The sequence below is a fragment of the Silurus aristotelis genome (genome assembly GCF_946808225.1).
Source record: "Silurus aristotelis genome assembly, chromosome: 27".
NCBI classification, from domain to species: domain Eukaryota; kingdom Metazoa; phylum Chordata; class Actinopteri; order Siluriformes; family Siluridae; genus Silurus; species Silurus aristotelis.
The window spans coordinates 9,677,271-9,696,047 of NC_139600.1; the positions used below are offsets into that span (position 1 = coordinate 9,677,271).

At 39.7% G+C, this 18,777-nt stretch overlaps 2 protein-coding genes and 1 long non-coding RNA gene across 4 annotated transcripts; 1 reads left to right on the forward strand and 2 right to left on the reverse strand.

Annotated features, from left to right (window-relative positions):
- Nucleotides 1-1,672: 1,672 nt before the first annotated feature.
- Nucleotides 1,673-3,349, reverse strand: LOC310721473. Its single transcript, XR_014532059.1, has 2 exons — nucleotides 1,800-3,349; nucleotides 1,673-1,767 (listed from the first exon to the last, which is right to left on the reverse strand). It is a non-coding gene; the product is annotated as an uncharacterized lncRNA (long non-coding RNA).
- Nucleotides 3,350-3,759: 410 nt separating this feature from the next.
- Nucleotides 3,760-8,716, reverse strand: cUnh11orf68 (chromosome Un C11orf68 homolog). Of its 2 annotated transcripts, none has more exons than XM_083532599.1 (2): nucleotides 8,424-8,552; nucleotides 3,760-6,217 (listed from the first exon to the last, which is right to left on the reverse strand). In XM_083532599.1, exon 2 carries the CDS (start codon nucleotides 6,171-6,173, stop codon nucleotides 5,451-5,453), a length of 723 nt encoding a protein of 240 aa, XP_083388725.1. In that variant the 5' UTR covers nucleotides 6,174-6,217; nucleotides 8,424-8,552; the 3' UTR covers nucleotides 3,760-5,450. The 2 variants fall into 2 exon arrangements, with proteins under 2 accessions (XP_083388725.1, XP_083388724.1); XM_083532598.1 differs by lacking the exon at nucleotides 8,424-8,552 and adding an exon at nucleotides 8,566-8,716 and having other exon boundaries at nucleotides 4,526-6,217.
- A 102-nt stretch (nucleotides 8,717-8,818) lies between these two features.
- On the forward strand, nucleotides 8,819-17,855 carry drap1 (DR1-associated protein 1 (negative cofactor 2 alpha)). Its single transcript, XM_083532600.1, has 7 exons — nucleotides 8,819-9,009; nucleotides 11,337-11,409; nucleotides 12,381-12,474; nucleotides 12,554-12,676; nucleotides 13,270-13,360; nucleotides 16,230-16,318; nucleotides 16,478-17,855. The coding sequence occupies exons 1-7, from the start codon at nucleotides 8,968-8,970 to the stop codon at nucleotides 16,641-16,643; spliced, it is 678 nt and encodes a 225-aa protein (XP_083388726.1). The 5' UTR covers nucleotides 8,819-8,967; the 3' UTR covers nucleotides 16,644-17,855.
- Nucleotides 17,856-18,777: the final 922 nt, after the last annotated feature.

Here is an 18,777-nt window from a genome sequence, read left to right on the forward strand (position 1 = left end):
GTGATTAGTGGTTAGTCAGTAATACATCTCAGTAGAAGGTTTATGAGGTGTCTGGGATTTGGGGATTCAGTTCTCTTTTAATGCACAGCAGGAATTCAGATATGTTCACCCACTCAGTGGACTTTTAAGTACTTAGACATCATTGGTATTATTTTATATTTATTTTTCAAAAAAAAAACAACAATCGCTAATAGTCTTGATTTTTGTATAAATGTAAGGGAACGATAATGAATGTAACAATGTATATTACATTTAATATACAGTAGCCATGTATCCACTGTTAGCACACGTCAACAGCTCGAGTCAAATTTAATTGGCAGCCTAGGCAATTTCCATCTGTGTCGTCCCATGATTAAAGGTTTGAAGCAATATTAATTTTATTGCTATTGTGGGAAAAGACTGATTCTCAAATTCCTGAAATTGGACTCGTTGGATCGAAAGTGTTCATTTGGAGACTAGAAATGGAGCCGGAGTAACGTTACTTTTAGTAAGTGTTTTTTTTTTCCCTTTTTTTTTTAGACACTAATCTTCTAATCTAGTTTTTCTAAATGGGGGGGGGGGGGAAAACTATATCGATAGATAGATAGATAGATAGATAGATAGATAGATAGATAGATAGATAGATAGATAGATAGATAGATAGATAGATAGATAGTATAATATTATTTTGTATGTGTGTGTGTGTGTGTATATGTATATATATGTGTGTGTATCCAAAAATGTCACCACCTAGACTAAGCAAATAGGTAAGGGCCTCCCATTGGATTATTACTGCATGGATGAGAAATTTCCGCATTGTGGGACGAAAAAGGTAAATCTTTATCTTATTGTTTCACCTGGCAACAAGTAATTTAACCCTAACTGGTGCAGTGAGTAGCTTCTTATTTCTTAAACAACTGTCACATCCTGTGGTCGTGGAAAAGATGTTAATCTGTTACAGAGGGTAAAATTATTGGCATCATCAAGCAAAGAAAACATCTGAGGAAACGACTAAAATCGGGTTAAGAACCGTCCAACACGTTCTTCAAAACTGGACCCATCGTGGGGATCCATCATCTTCGAGGAAGAAATGTGGTCGGAAAAAAATCTCGAATGATCGTGTCATTCAAGTCAAGTTTATTTGTATATCGCAACAGACATTGTGTCAAAGCAGCTTTACAGAAATCAACAGTTAAGGTGGATGGTGTGCATTTATCCCTGATGAGCAGCCATGGTGACTGTGGCAAGGAAAAACTCCCTTAGATGTTATGAGGAAGAAACCTTGAGAGGAACCAGACTCAAAAGGAGAACCCATCCTCATTTGGGTGACATCAAGAGTTTGACCATTCAATCCCTTAAACGTTTGGTGAAATTAAATAGTAAAAAAACAACAGTAGAACTCACGGCTTTGTTTAATAGCAACAGTAAGAGCATTTCCACATGCACAAAGGGGATTCAAGGAATTGGGACTAAACAGCTTGGACAGTGTGGATTTAAGAAAATCACGTATCAGTGAGGCTAATCGGAAACAAGGTTTCAATCTGGTAGGAAGCGTAAAGATTTGACTCGGGAGCAATAGAGGAAGGTCATGTGGTCATCAGGGGGAAAAAGAGATGACTAGTGCCTACCGTACAAGCCTGTGGGGGCAGTGCTCTAGGCTTGGTCAGGTCTCGGTTCAGCATGAGCTCAGCTCATAATGACCAGGTTATTCCATCATTGGATTTCTTCTTTCCTGATGTCATGGCCATATTCCAAGATGAGTCCAGACCTAAACCCCATTGAGAATCTCTGGGATGTGCTGGAGAAGACTTTGCGCAGACTCTCCCTTTATCCATACAAGAGCTTGGTGAAAAACTCTGGATAGGAATAAATGTTGTGACATTGCAGAAGCTTATTGAAACAATGCCACAGTCGGATGCGTGCCGTAATCAAACCTAAAGGCGGTCCAACAAAATATGTCCTCTTTTTTTTTTTTTTGGATGGGCAGTGTATATTACTGACTAACCACTAATCACATGATTATAATAAAATTATAAAATCGGACAATTACATTTCACATCAAACCATATTTTATTTTGCCGTTTTTGTTTTTTGCTTCATCTTTCTTTCTCTTGAGAATGAAATAAAGACGGGAATAGTGCATGCTGGGAAATATGTCTAGCAGAAACTGAGAGTGCATTGTTGAATGATGAAAGTGAGCAAGGTGTGTACATAGTGAATAAGGGCGAGGCGATATAGTATCACAATATGTATCAAGCTATTACGTTGTTGGAAATGACACCAAATTAGACTGTGTACAGAAGTACTGGCGCCCCCCCCCCCCCCCCCCCTTTCAGAAATATGCCACGACTATACCGTGTAAAACACTCGGGGGCGCGGTTGTGAGGTGTGGTGGATGGTTGAAACCGTCCTGACTTCGATATAACAGCAATATGTGCAAAGAATTGTTTTTTAATCTGTTAATAAATGACATGTAATTGATATTTGAATGAAACCAGCACAGTTCAGAGCTGCCGTTCTAGAATAGTAATCAACCCATTATAACCACTCAGATCTCTTTTTTCTCTCTCTCTCGGACACTGGCACATTCATTATCCAGCGTTTTACTTTTGAATCTCCTGGACTGAAGGTTTTGTACAGTGGTACAGATTGAAAGGTTCAAGGCAGCAGACATGCTCATTATAATAAAATGTTTCATATGGATCTCTTTTCTTTCTTTGACATATTGTTGTTTAGTAATGAGGCATTATGAAAGGGTTGTTTTCACTTAGACTGTCATTATCTCTCGAATACTCCATTTAATTTGTTTTATGAATAGAAGCTGAACTGCAATCCAGATGACGTGTAAAAAAAAAAATTTATGTAGATTTGATACTCTTGCCTGTCCTTTTTTTTTTTATTAAATAGAAACTAAAGAGAAATATATTTCCATTAAATATAATAAACTGGTTTCCTGTTTTATTTACAATATTGTTTGCTGTTAAAACTGGAAGATATGAAAATCATGAGGTAACTGATACAATTATTTTGGGTTTGCATTTAAGGTGTGTGTGTATATACACCTTTATATATACTGTACACTGGCGATCAAAATTACACTGGTGGAAACGATTGCCCATTGAGATCCTCCGCAGTATCCTGTCCTCTCGTGTATTTGTCTTACGTGGACGACCAGCCTTCTTGGTGGACTTGAATGAGTTTGATGATGTAAAGATTCAATATTCTTTAAATCACAGATTTGGAACGACCAACTTGTCTTGCTATGGCTGATAGGGTCATCCCTTTGGCCTTCATCTGGACATCCTGCTGCCGGAGGCTTTCAGTCACTTTAGAACGGTCCACCATCTTGCAGAGTCAGTGAAACTGAAAGTTAGGCTGCCAGTTAAATAGTTAAATATTGACAGATAATCAAGGAAATTAGCACCAGGTACCAGATTAACACCAATAACTGGGAGGTATCTGAAAGTGTTCTCTAATTTTGATCAGTGTGTTTTCTGCAAAATAATTTAATTTTTTTAAATTCCTTAGTTAATTTATGGAAAAGGTGTTCTGGTAGCATGGTGTAGACAGGACAAAAACTCCTTCAACTGTTGAGCAGTGAAGATGACATTATTTCAGAATTGTTCAATTGTTTATAAATTGTTCTCTAATTTTGATCGCCACTGTGTATATGTATGTATGTATGTATGTATATATATATATATATATATATATATATATATATATATATATATATATACACACACACATTAATATTAATTACACAGTCCTCGACTGTGTGTGATGTGTACCGATAATAATATATAAAACTTGAATAATAATTTGAAAATATAAATTGAGACATGGTCTAGCCTAATTAAACAAATTACCATACATGACGTAACTAACCACTTTACACTATCGTAATGTATAAACTTTACAATTTATATATATGTGGCAGCGGGCGCTCGTGAGTTGAATATGGTGATTCAGATAGATCATCATGCAGGGGTAGCTTAGAGGTTAAGGCATTAGACTTGGATCCAAAGGTCATCAGTTCAAATTCCAGCCACACAAAGCAGCCACTCCAGGGCCCTTTGAGCAAATCCCTCGACCCCATAACTGCTTAGTTGTATGAATGAAATAATTGTAAGTCGATCTGGATAAAGGGCAGTTGCCAAGTGGCATAACCGTAACGTGAACAGATGAAGGCTGCGCGCTTTGTTTCAGTGTGTGGCGACGCCCATAAAAAGGAGCGAGACAAGAATTAAACTTGGGCTTTGAAACAGCAAAAAAAAAAAAAAAAAAAAGGCGGGGCAGCATCCCAACCAATCGTATCGCGTATAGGCCGTTACGTTTGCCTGCTGTGTGAAACTTAGAATATTTGTAATTTTGTCGTAGCGCTATTGTCATTGTAAGATCGAGAAATTGTAAGTCGAACCGTCATAACTCAAGGACTATTTGTGTATGTATATATGTGCATACTAACCAGGCATACCATTGACACAGCATTATGAGCGGTGAAGTAAATAACACTGATTATATCTTCATAATGGCACCTGTTAGTTAGTGTGATTTATTAGGCAGCAAGGGAAAATTTTGTCCTCAAAGTTGACGTGTTAGAAGCAGGAAAAATGGGCAAGAGTAAGGATTTGAGTAAATTTGAAAAAATGGTGACGTCTAGACGTCTGGGTCGGAGCGCCTCCAAAACTGCAGCTCTTGTGGGATGTTCCTGGTCTGCAGTGGTCAGAATCTTTTAAAAGTGCTCCATGGAAGGAACAGTGGTGAACCGGAGACAGAGTCATAGGCTGCCAGGGCTCATTGATCCAACAGACGAGCTCCTGCAGCTCATAATGTTATATCTGATTGTGTATGTATATAAGATGTTGTGGTACAATTCTGTTATATATTATTTACTGCCTACTTTCAATTAAATGTACAACAAATCTAGACTATCGCGTACAAAAACACTTGAAAAATGTAAGAATTTAAGCTGAAGAATCAAAGGTCAAGCTGAATCTCCTCCAAAATCTACCATAAACTACACCTTTGCTGTTTCTTTCCAAATCACACATGTGGCATTCAAATATCCTGAAATACACTGAGCTTTGGCTCAACTTTTAGGGCGGAGCTGGATCAGGTTTACTTCCATCACATAAACTTGTTTTTCAGCTGGGGATACTTGCGAAATTCGGTCAGTCGCAAAATTTACACGAGGTGTGATATTTTTTCCTTCTTTAATAATTCAACACAAACGATAAACATAATTGTGTTAAACCAGAGGTTGTCTGTAAACTGGGTATCTTTTTAAAACTGGCTAAAAGCAAATCTATTGAAAAAACAATTGGTAAAATCAACAGGCATCAATTTAAGGTGAATGAGAAAATAATGTTATCAGGGCGTTAAAGAAAAAAAAGCCATCAATTAAACAAACGAGGAGCTCTCTTTAGTAGTCTCGGGACGGTCCAGCAGGCTGGAGATTCATCTTCCGTTTAGGTCACCTCCAAGTTGGTGACTCTGTTGATTACGTGTGAGCGCCGGGGCACGCACTCCAGATCGAACTTGCTCTCGTAAATCGTGGGACACAGCTTCCACCGGTTTTTCCTGTAAATCCCCAGGTACGTGTACACATCGGGCTTGTAAGTTAGAGGACACTTGACACCTGCCGTCCTGATGGCCGCATCCAGCTGCATCACCTGCTCCTCGTCTGTGAAGTTCTTGTTGTAGACGCAAATGACGTGCTTGCTGTCCGAGTTGGGATCACGCGGGCTGACTTTGGCTACGGAGATCTTCGCGTCCAGGATGGCTTTCGCGATACACTCCCACGCGTGGTCCACTTTGAAACCCGTGTCCAAGTGCATCAGCCATTTGCCTGAGAGCACGTTGTGGTTCAGAGCGAGCTCTTTAATGGTCTGGAAAGTAACGGGTCGGCCGCTCGAGAGAAGTCTTTCCCAGCTCTCCTGCAAACCCGAGACGTCGCTGTTGCTCGGGCCGTGGGTGGTGCCATACACTGCGATCCACCCTACAGGCCCAGAGAGATCGTCCCCGAAGCGTCTCACCTGTGAGGGACGGTTAGACTCCAACCAACTCGGGAACTCGGCTCTGGGAGTTTTACGGGCGTCGAATATGATCCAAGGATCCATATCGGCCGCCAAGGCTTCAGCAGCGTAATCTTCTGCTGAAGGCGCTTCAGGATGGTCGTCTTCTTCCTCCATCTTCTGTGCTGAACGAGAGACTCGCTGTACTGCGGTGTATAATCCTATAAACAATAAACACAACAGGAGTCACCTTTGGCTAAATTTTACTTAAGAAGAAACCCAGAGCTTAAAGATGCATCAATTCCAAGATACTGTTACCAAAATTAGCACTTTACAATCCATGGGTTTTAACAATCCACATTGTCTCAAAGCAGCTTTACAGAGATAAAGCGGTAATAAAAGAATGTATACGTCTGTTACTTGTAAATTTGTCCCTAACAAGCGAGCCAGTGGGGACTGTGGAAAGGAAAAACTCCCTGGAGTGGCTTTTGGAAGAAACCAGACTCAAAAGGGAAGATTTTTGAGTATCAGCGAGAGAAAGGAGGCTTACATGTCTCAGTGCTCGCAGAACTGAACTGCTCAGGAGGCTCACATGTCTCAGTGCTCGCAGAACTGAACTGCTCAGGAGGCTCACATGTCTCAGTGCTCGCAGAACTGAACTGCTCAGGAGGCTCACATGTCTCAGTGCTCGCAGAACTGAACTGCTCAGGAGGCTCACATGTCTCAGTGCTCGCAGAACTGAACTGCTCAGGAGGCTCATGTCTCAGTGCTCGCAGAACTGAACTGCTTAAAAGGCTCACATGTCTCAATGCTCGCACAACTGAATTGCTCTCATACATCAGTTTCACTGCAAGCTCAAGTCACAACTTGCACACATATTTACAGACTCTGATAGCAGACTCTCACACATACAGTCAAACAGGGTTTGAGGTTGTTTTGAAGCTTTATAAAAGGCCGATCCAGAAGGACTTATCAAATGATGCAAGTAATCTTCATTAATCTTCATTTGTTTTTTGTTTTTTCCTATGTTTTTGAATTAAAAATAAAAGTTCATACACTTAAAGCAACCACAAACAAACAATAAGGTCATTAGTGCAAGTAAATTAAAACATCAGCTAGGGTACATAACTACACTTTCTCTCCATGTTTGAACTTGATTCTATTTTATATTATTTCTTCTTCTTCTTCTTCTTTTGGCTGCTCCCATTAGTGGTCCCCACAGCGGATCATCCGTCTCCATACCCCCCTGTCCTCTACATCTGCCTCTTTCAACCCAACTACCTACATGTCTTCCCTCACCACATCCATAAACCTCCTCCTTGATCTTCCTCTTTTTCTCCTTCCTGGCGACTCCATTCTCAGCATTCTCCTACCGATATACTCCATGTCCCTCCTCTGCTCAAACCATCTCATTCTCACCTCCCTCACCTTGTCTCCAAAACGTCCTACATGTGCTGTCCCTCTAATAAACTTGTTTCTAATCCTGTCCATCATCGTCACTCCCAACAAAAACCTCAACATCTTCAGCTCTGCTACCTCCAGGTCCACCTCCTGTCTTTTACTCAATGCCACTGTCTCTAAACCATACAACATCACAGGTCTCACCACAGACCTATAAACTTTCCCTTTCACTCTTCTCCACCCACTCCACCCTGCCTGCACTCTTTTCTTCACTTCTCGAACACACTCTCCATTACTTATTTGATGTTATTTATCATGCATCATAAATAAATAAATGGATAGATAAATAGAAGGCCTTAAATAGCCCCCTGTAATCGGACACAAAAATCCTGATCGGCGCACCCCTAGTAAGAATAGAACCAATTGCACAGCTAACAAAGGACGATGTCTTTTGGCACACTGAGTTATTAATGTTGTGCTCCCTGTGACTGTGCGTGCAGCTTCGTGCTGCCATCTGTTGGCGTGTTACAAAACTACTCTCGAAACTATTGAATTCCACCTCGTATATACATATCGATTATCTGAAGCCAATAATTGTAAAATATATATATTTTTAATGACTACTGTAACATTTAAACAGGAAACATTATTTGTAAGACGAGTTACTAAAAAAATATTATAATATTTATTTTTCCTGACCTTCCAGTCTTATACTAAAGTCTATCATCTATACATTATATACATGTTTGGTCAAAAGTTAATCTTAATGATGCTTAATAATCATGTTTGTTGCATATACACACGCAAAAACATGAGTTTTTGAGCAACGTATAAACCGGAAGTTACACATAAACACACTTTGGATATTAGCAAGCGGCTAGCAAACTGCGGTTCCAAGTTAATCCAGTGTACGAAGCTCTCTCATATGTGTGTGTACGTACACACACACTGTTTATATACATATATATATATATATATATATATATACACACACACACACACACACACACACACACACACACACACCTGTTTTACAGAGTTGCCAAGAAAACGATGATCAGATGATCAGAAGTACCCGGATGAGACGCTACAAATGGCTTTCCAATCTCCAAATTTCCCAACTTTATTTCACAATACTGATTAAATTGAAATAAAAAAAAATACTTACACTGGCGACTGAATGTCAAAAAAACAGTTCGGGGTTTGTTGTGTAGAAACCTGTCGATCTACATAAACAAAAATTTAAACAACAACAGCACAAAAACAACACAACACACTCGACTCGTGCAGCCTGAATCACTAGAGGTGGGCCGGTGTCTAAATTAGGCATATTCGTCTCTAGGGCGCCTAACTAGTGCACTATAGGGCGTATATGAGAAGACAGGGATGGTCTCGAGTGAAGTGAAGGGGAGAGCAGAGGGGAGTGTATTGGGACGCGGCCCGAGCGGAGCCCCGAGTCCGGTTGGAGGAGAAAAGAAGCCGCAGACCATAACAGTGAGCTGAAATCCAGCGGGGAGGAGAAGAAGAAAAGAAATATAATAATAATTAAAAAAAACTGTTTTAAAGAAAAATGCCAAGCAAAAAGAAGAAATACAACGCCAGATTTCCTCCGGTAAGTTGTTCAGCTTTAGTCAGTGAATAAGCGTTGACAGGGAGAGGATCAGATTAGCGAGCTAACTCCAGATCTCTGCTTGTTTTCCTGATTCACAGAGTTTAATATTATGTTATATTTTATAACACATTTTAACTCATTCATATATCATTAAACCTCTAAACCCTGAGTCGACTCTCTGTTATATGACCTCAGGCTGGTAAACTGAGGCAGAGGAGCTGCTAAGGGCCGGTGCTAATGCTGCAGCTAACTGTCCTCTTTTATTTACACAACAGGAGGGATATTTATTATTAACTGTTAAAAACTCAAACTGTGGAATGAATGTTATTGTTGTATGTTTTTCTCTGAAGGATTTGCAGTTAGTTTTTACAGACCGAGGAAATAGGACGGTTTAGCTAGTTAGCTAGGAAGCGGAGCTAGCCAGGTTAGCCTGCCTATCTATCTGTCTATCTGTCTATCTATCTGTCTGTGTGTGTGTGTGTGTGTGTGTGTGTGTGTGTGTGTGTGTGTGTGTCTGTCTGTCTGTCTGTCTGTCTGTCTGTCTGTGTATCTATATGTGTGTGTCTGTCTGTCTGTCTATCTATCTCTGTGTGTGTCTGTCTATCTATCTCTGTGTGTGTCTGTGTATCTATATGTGTGTGTGTGTGTCTGTCTGTGTATCTGTGTGTCTGTCTGTGTATCTGTGTGTCTGTCTGTGTATCTGTGTGTCTGTCTGTGTATCTGTGTGTCTGTCTGTGTATCTGTGTGTCTGTCTGTGTGTCTGTCTGTGTGTCTGTCTGTGTCTGTGTCTGTGTGTGTCTGTGTCTGTGTGTCTGTGTGTCTGTGTATCTGTGTCTGTATCTGTGTGTCTGTGTCTGTGTGTCTGTGTCTGTGTGTCTGTCTGTGTGTCTGTCTGTGTGTCTGTCTGTGTGTCTGTCTGTGTGTCTGTCTGTGTATCTGTGTGTCTGTCTGTCTGTCTGTGTGTCTGTGTATCTGTCTGTCTGTCTGTCTGTCTGTCTGTCTGTCTGTGTGTCTGTGTATCTGTCTGTCTGTCTGTGTGTCTGTCTGTGTATCTGTGTGTGTGTGTGTGTGTGTGTCGTCTGTGTATCTATATGTCTGTCTGTGTATCTGTCTGTGTATCTGTCTGTGTATCTGTCTGTGTATCTGTCTGTGTGTCTGTCTGTGTATATCTATCTACATCTGTCTGTGTATCTAGCTATCTGTGTCTCTCAATTTCTCTCGTGTGTGTGTGTGTGTGTGTGTGTGTGTACATTATTTATCCTATATATCAATAAATTAAATAAAATACAGAGACACACATGTATGTGTTTATTTGATACAAAGTTTTTTTCAGTTTGGTTCTTTGACGCTTTTTATTTACCCTTTTCATTTTAACATTTTAAAACTCATTTTATATTGTGAGTGTCAACTGTGTAGTTACTAAAAACCTAAGGTATGTTCAGTTTCTCTGACTTCTCAGTTCCATAAAGTATGTAAACATAGTGTTTTTTTTCCCCCCTGGATTCAGGACATGCAGGATTATTCACACAAAAAATAAATAAGACATGATGGTGGGTCAAAGTTAAAAACAACTGTAATTGTGTACCAAGTTGAACTACACACGAGTTTTTCTCACCACTTTCCCACTGTCGTCTCAGTTCTGGTCATGAGCCATGTTACAGATTAAAACTCTGTCCCTACATTCAGAAGTATATATACAAAGTCTTCTATATGAAAATTGCACGATGCAAAACGGAGCTTTGGGTGGCGTCGGCAGTAACGTAGAGGTATTTAAAGTTGCGGCAGTCAGCGGCAGATGTTTAAAACATCATGGCTATGTGTATCCAAACTAAAATTCTCAGATGACCACTGAGTTTGGTGAGGCCTGTGATGTTCTCGCAGGAGGACGGCGAGAGGCACAGATCTGGCCAATCTGGATGGAAATAAATTTACAGAGGAGTGTGTGTAAAAATAGGAAATGACCCTCAGGCACATGTAGATTCACTTGGATGGAGCTGCAGTGTGTTAGTGAGGTGGTGAGAAATTTTCTTAAGTATTTAAGCAGGAAGTAATTTCTCTGCTGGGTCGTTTTGATGTTCAAGGTCAATGTGTTTGCAGTGTATAAGAGGAAAAAGCAATGGCAGGTGAACTACTCTTAGACCCAAGTCTGTCTGTCTGTCTAAGCATGGTAATGATGTAATTGGATCAGGGTGTTGGAATGGTTTTCTGAAAAACTGCTTTGCTTATGAATCTTAACTGATATAAAGTTAACACCCCCCCCCCCCCCCCCACACACACACACACACCTCTCTCTCTCCCCCTCCCTCTTTTATATGTATGGGCTTTAGGCGAGGATTAAGAAGATCATGCAAACGGATGAAGAAATAGGCAAAGTCGCTGCTGCAGTTCCTGTCATCATCTGTATCCTTGCACTTTGCATCAGGCAGTGTCTTTTTTTTTTTTTTTCCTTTTCTTCTTTATATATTTTTATTTTTTACCTTTTCTCAAAAGATATTAGGATGAATGCCTTGCATTGGTTTATAATACTTTATAAACTTTACTTTTATTAGATTGCAGATAAAAAATCTTTTTAAATAAATGCACACCTGCTAGGAAAATGTGCTGAATTATTATTTGCATTTAAACACGATGAAGGTGCCCTTATAGTGCAGATACCAAGCTGCTGTGCCCTTTAGAGAGACCTTATACTAGGGAGAAAAAAAGAAAAAATTTGATGTAGTATCCTAACAGCTGCCCTTTGCATAAAAAGGGCATGGGTTACATGTGAGAAAAACATGGGCCCTCTGGGCATCCTTTTATTAGAGCATGATGTAGTGCCCAATAGGGTTTTCAAATGTGCAAAGACAAATGAACTGGAGTCTAGACTGCGTTTTCAGTGGAGGAAAAGTCATGCAGTGCCCTATAGGGCTCTCCTATGTACAAGTACAATGTGCACTTTTTAATGGAGGAAAAACAAGAGGCTGTGCTCTCGCTCATCTATCTCTCTATCTCTATCTACAATTTTTATTTTATTTTTATTACATTTTTTCTCTCTAGACTAGAGAAAAGTAAAGAAGTGCTCTAATTCACTGTTAAAAACAAAACAAAAAGGCCCTCTATTTACATGCCTATAAAAATGAAGTGCCATAAAGGGTGTTCTTTAACTGGATCATGTGATGTATGAAGCAGAATGATGAAGTGTATTGCTTTTATAAGGTCTTTTGAACGCCAAGAAACAAGATCAATTTCTCTTTAGGTGCTCCATACAAATTGTGCCAAGGTTGCTTCATAGGCAAAAAAAAAAAAAGGGCACAGGGGTTAACGTCTGCATAAAAAACACCACCATATTTATAACATAACGAATTCACGAACGTACTTGACTCTCATATGAGCGCGGGCACTGGAACTCTTCCTGGAGTCTCTCTTGACAAAAGCATGCCACGTGACCCAGTCCCGCAACGCCAAAACCATGACGACGTCACATTTGTAAGTACTTGGCATCGACTCGTGTGAAAACTCCAGGTTTCCAGACGATCGTGCTCGACGTGGGTGTTTATTTCTGTAGGAAACAGTGCATTGAACTGGAGCAGCAGTTTGATTTCCTGAAGGATCTGGTGGCCGCGGTCCCGGACATGCAAGGAGAGGGGGATGAGAATCATGCAGAGGGAGCAGAGAGGATCCCACGCAGGTTAGAGATGTGTGCACACACACACACACACACACACACACACACACACACACACACACACATTTCCCGACACTCTTAGTGTGATTACAAATTGTCTAGAATTGAGTTTTTTTTTTTTTTTTTTTTTTTTATAAGTTTAAAAATCAAAACATCGTTATTACCCTTTCATTCATGTTAGAAATTCGGAAATGCACTATTTGTGCCATTGTGTTGTTGTTATTATTATTATTATTATTATTATTACCTTCATTACCTATTAGTACCTTCAAAGTTCAAGTTAAATTTTAGATCCTACTAGAGCGTGTGGCATGTGACCCAATTTACTGAGCATTCAGCTCAATCTTGTCTCCCTTTAATGTGGTGGGTTTCAGATCTGTAATTCAGACCCTTTTGTGTTTAACATCCTGTGGTGGGTGATGATTGAGTCGTTGTGTATATGATTTGGTTTGTTGTGTGTAAAACGCATTCATGCCTGTGAGCTTTCCAATATCTAAATCCAATCCCCATCCATTGACTTTTAATCCTGAACCTCAAAAAAGCTACCAGATTTCAGTATTTCATCATAATTGTAAATTGTGGTTGGTTTGGTGCAGAGGCCGAAAGCCTGGCTCAGGACGCAAGAACGGAGGAGCAGGAGCAAAAGGCAAAGACAAGAAGCTGTCAGGCACAGAGTCTGAACAGGAGGTGAGTTTGTACGTTAAGAGTGCTTGGGGAGGTGAAGGTGCACCTGGAAGAGAAGAAGAAAATAAAGAAACGCAGACTACATTCACAACAAATTACAGTAGGAAATATTTTCTATTTAACAATAAGGACTGTCAGATTGCAAGTCAAGTGGCTTTTGTTGTTATTTCGACCTCATACAGCTGGTAAAGTACACAGTGACATGATACAGCGTTCCTCACGGACCATGGTGGACCAACATCTGTTTATCGCCTCACATTGAGAATCATAAGAGAATCATGGATTTTATAAATCGTAACGATTACTTCACTTTCTGTTCAATGCTTATGCTTCATTTATAGAGTATTATAAACTCTACATAGTAAATTAATTACACTATTTCTTTTGGTACATTCTGAGTGGCTAAATTTAGGAAATTTGATCTATTTTTAATTATCTTATTTATTACATTTTTGCAACTGAGAATTATAAAATTTGAATGATAAAGTTCAAAGTGAACAAAATGAAATAACCCACGGAGTATACACACACACACACACACACACACACACACACAAATAATCTGACTCTTACATATAATGGATAAATTGGGGGGGTTTTTCTTACTTTTTTTGTCATATGAACATCTTGATTCACACACCTTGCTTAGAATAGTTCACACATGTAGTTTAGACTACATGCTTTGAATCCTGTTAGCTCACAGTCCTCCAGTTAACTGGATGACTTGAACCAAACAAGAAATTCCTCTTGCTTTCCAAAACAATCCATTGACGTTCACAAACATGCTTTGCATTGTGAGTTTAGGTCCTGTCTTTGCCTCCTGTGTTTGAGGGTGGTGTTTGCTGTGTCCCAGTCTCAGGATGTTTGCTCAGAGACTGAGAGGTTTAATATTTACAGTGCATCTGGAAAGTATTTACAGCGCTACACTTTTTCAAAATTTTGTGTGACAGCCTCTTTTCAAAATGGATTAAATTCATTATTTTCCTCAATTTTCTACAACAAACAACAAACAATATCCCATAATGACAACGTTAAAGAAGTGTTTGAAATATTAGCAAATAAATAAATAAAAAAAAATCCAGGTATTCACAGCCTTTGCTATGACTCTCAAAATTGAGCTCCGGTGCATCCTGTTTCCACTGATCATCCTTAAGATGTTTCTGCAACTTGATTGGGGTCCACCTGTGGTAAGTTTAGTTAATTGGACATGATTTGTTAAAGCATAGACCTGTCTATATAAGTACTACAGTTAACAGTGCATGTTAGAGCACAAACCAAGCCATGAGGTCCAAGGAATTGTCTGTAGCCCTCTGAGACAGGATTGTATCAAGGCACAGATCTGGGGAAGGTACAGAAAGGTTTCTGCAACATTAAAGAGCCCAGTGAGCACAGTGGACTCCATCCTAAAATGGAAGAAGTTTGGAACCACTAAGTCTCTTCCTAGAGCGGGCCACCTGGCCAAACTGAGCAATCGTGGGAGAGAAGGAACTTAGTCAGGGAGGTGACCAAGGGCCCGATAGTCTCACTGAAAGAGCTCCAGCATTTTATTGTGGCGAGAGGAGAACTTTTCAGAACAACAACTATCTTTGCAACACTCCACCAATCGGGGTTATACGGTAGAGTGGTCAGACGGAAGCCACTCCTCAGTAAAAGGCAAATGGGAGCCCACCTGGAGTTTGCCAAAAGGTGCCTGAAGACCATGAGAAACAACGATTGAACTCTTTTGCCTGGAGGAAACCAGTCACTGCTCATCACCTGGAAAATTCCATTCCTACAGTGAAGCATGGTGGTGGCAGCATCATGCTGTGTGGATGTTTTTTTTTTTTTAAAGCAGGAAGTGGGAGACTAGTCAGGATCGAGGGGAAGATGAATGCAGCAATGTACAGAGACATCCTTGATGAAAACCTGCTCTAGAGTACACTGGGGTGACTGTTCATCTTCCAACAGGACAATGAACATAAGCACACAGCAAAGATAACAAAGGAGGGGCTATGGGATGGCTCTGTGAATGTCCTTGAGTGGCCCAGCCAGAGCACATACTTGAACATCTCCTGGAGAGATCTGAAAATGGCTGTGCACCAACTCTCCCCAATCCAACCTGATTGAGCTCGAGAGGTTCTGCAAAGAAGAATGGGAGAAACTGCCCAAAAAATAGGTGTGCTTAGCTTGTAGCAAAAAGGAATTGACTGTAATTGGTGCCAAAGGTGCTTAAACAAAGTATTGAGCAAAGGCTGTGAATGACATCAGATGTCCATTGAAAATCCTATTATTACTTTATGCAACTTTTTATTTGTATTATATTTAAATTTTTATTGATGACATGGGAATTTGTTCAGGCGTATAATTGTCACTTCAGAGGCCTAAGTTTAGAGGCCAACCGATGGTAAAAACAAACAGCAGCGATGCGCCCCTAGAGGCCGCTCTCATAATGACAGCGGGCCCCAAGACGGAAAAACTATTGCTATGTATTTTTGCTGATTGCTAATAGTTCCAGCGATTAACTATCGGTGCCAATCAATCGGTCGACCTCTAATTGTGATTTTATTTGGTTATTGAAATAACACAGAGAAAACAAGGTTTTTGCATGTGTTCCATCTCCTGACGCTAATAAAACAGAAAAAGCAGCTTGTCGATGTTGCATATATCTATATGATGAAATTAGAATGCATCGTCACTCAAAGCTCCTTCTAAATTCTACTTAAACCTTTTGGAGTAAACCTCACTGTATTTCCGTAATCGTTATGGAGCTTCATAAATATGTGCTGTAATCATTCCAATGTTAAAAACTATCAAATGATTAGGGAATATTTAAAGGTGCCTGTCAAGTGTTTGAGCATTTGACAGCTTCTGTTGTTTTTGTCGTATTTTTCAGGACGACTCTGAAGACAGCGAGACAGATGGGGACGAGGAAGACATCCCTCAGCCCAACGCGCACCATCAGGCGGCATCCCATTTCCACAGGTGGAACTACTACATATACTACATTTAACTTCTGTGTATATATTGTGTTTTACTTATACTTATGAACAACTCTCAATTTTCTTTATACCCCCAGGTGAAGTGTTTACTTCTAACATTTGTTTGTTTGTTTTTTTTCTCTCTTTTGTTCCCCAAAACCAGCCCAGACATGCCCCCTCCGTACATGCCCATGGGTGCCCCTCAGGCCACTCTCGCCATGCCCATCAGCTCTTTCGGCTCTCAGGCTTCAGTCATGGGGATGATCGCGCCTCCTCCTGCCACGGCGCCGCACAAAGAACACGACGACGACGAAGACTATGACTCTTAGCTCCTTGTCCCCACCCCGCTCGAACCATTTTACATTCGTTTTCTTAAGTTGTTCTTGTTCGGCTGCAGAACGCAAAAACGGCTGGAAACCCATAGAACTTACAATAGTTAACGTCCAGACACACCGGTGAAGGGCGTTAGCAAGCCTGCAGCCACAGCGCAAGAAGAAGAATGGGTTGTGTATTAGCTGTGTGTTTTAATTTCTTTTTTTAAGAATTCTTATTTTACTGTGCAGATTTAGAGAAACAGGACAATTGGTTTAGGCCGGTTTTTTTTTTTTTTTTTTTTTTTTTTTTTTTTTTTTTTTTTTTTTTTAAAAGCATTTTGTCATCGCTGCATTCTTGGCTCACAGTCTCATTTGGAAACCGGCCCCAAGCGTTTTTTATTTTTTTTTTTTTTTTTTTTTTATTCTATTTTATTAAAAAGCCAGCATAGAAATTCCCTGTAGACTTTTGCACTTTTTTGTTTTTTTGGTCATCTTAGGCTTCCATTCTTCTTTTTTTTTTTTTTTTTTTTTTTTTTTTTTTTTTTTTTTTTTTAATGGACATTGAACGACTTCAAATCCTTTGCTAGGTCAGTTTGAATAACGGTATTAGAAATTCCTCGGTTCATGTACCGCAGGGGGGAATATCACTGACAAAAATATGAAGAATGTGGTGCACATGTGTCTCTGGGCCAACAACCTTATGGTAACATCTGTAAATAGTCTTTCTTTTTTTTTTTTTTTTTTATTAAAGCATTTTTAGTTTAATTTCAACACCAGGCAAAGATTTTTCATTTAAACTCCTCTTAGAACGTTTTAAGAAATACGCACGATTATTTCCCCCCATAAGGATATTAGTTCCTTTAAGATTTTACTTTATGACCGTTTTATTATGTAACCAAGCCAATTTACACCGATTTCATGGGTTTCTGTTTAATAAACAAATTTGCGCAAATACAGGCAGAAGGCACATGGGCCACATCTTCAACACACTCTACAACCAAATCTCTATCAACACTGTACATCATGACTTTGTATCTTTTAAATCGTTTTAATGTTCTTTGCGGGGCCTGAGACGAGCCAGGAACATTGCTCTCCCTCTCTCCTGTCTGTTTTTTGTGGATGTCTCTTTCCAGGTGTGTAAATTTTGGCTGCTCAGAGGCTGTATGTGAAACTTTTAACATTCTTATTATTTTGTATGAGTGAAATAAAGTGCAAATTTGGGTATAATGTCCTCGGTTATGTTTTTTTTTTCTTTTGGTTAGAGGGTAATCAGTGTTATATGGACAATTTATTCAAATCGTATGATCTACACTATATGGACAAGTTTGTGGACACCTGACCATGAGATTTCTATGGGCGTTCTACATTTATTCTCCATTTTGCTGTTCTAATAACCTCCACTCTTCTAGATTTTGGAGTGTGCTTGTAGAGATTTGTACTCCTTCAGCTACAGGGGTGTTAGTCAAGTCGGCTTCTGATTAAGGCTGAGGAGGCATGGGGGGCGCCAGTTCATCGTAAAGATGTTCAATAGGGTTGAGGTGGGAGCTTTTCCTCTCAAACCTGTCTAGATGCTAGAACACGGTATGGGTATCCTAGTTCGAGGGAAGGGAGGATTTAACCAGGGAAACACCTACAAGGTTTCTGTGGGGGGGCTTCTTTAAAAAAATGAAAAAGAAAAAAAAAAGTTGTCAAATGTAAAAAATGTTAGGCATTAAAAAGACTTAAATTCTAGTTCTAGGTCTTAAAAAATGTTAAACAGGTCTCAATTTTTAGATGTCCATGTAACGCTACCTCTAATGCTCACGCAGTTTAGAATTGTTTGTTTGTTTCCTTGGTGTTGTAGTTCTTTCTTTTGCTAGTCCGATATAATTCGCTGTATTATGACTACAAATGAGACCAACACGCAACAGCCAATCGGCTTTCTGTTATTGGCGTGAATCTTTCTTGGATTCACGGATATTGTTTTTCAAGCTATGGGGGAAAAAGTGCAAGTATAGTGATATTTAATTTTAAAAAAGGGAATTTAAGGCTCGATTAAGGCCAGTTGCTAATAATTTATTTGTGTGTGTGTGTTTTTAATGTGATTTAGGTCTTAAATTTCATTGTTAATGGTCTTAAAAAGTAAACTTGACTGCAGAAACCCAGCACT

Bases quoted from the DNA above. Each gene is read 5' to 3' on its own strand.
- drap1 (XM_083532600.1), top strand. From the start codon at position 8,968: ATGCCAAGCAAAAAGAAGAAATACAACGCCAGATTTCCTCCG. The intron at 12,677-13,269 runs GTTAGAGATGTG...GGTTTGGTGCAG, and splicing joins GCAGAGAGGATCCCACGCAG to AGGCCGAAAGCCTGGCTCAG. The intron at 16,319-16,477 runs GTGGAACTACTA...CCCCAAAACCAG, and splicing joins GCGGCATCCCATTTCCACAG to CCCAGACATGCCCCCTCCGT.
- cUnh11orf68 (XM_083532599.1), bottom strand. From the start codon at position 6,173: ATGGAGGAAGAAGACGACCATCCTGAAGCGCCTTCAGCAGAAGATTAC.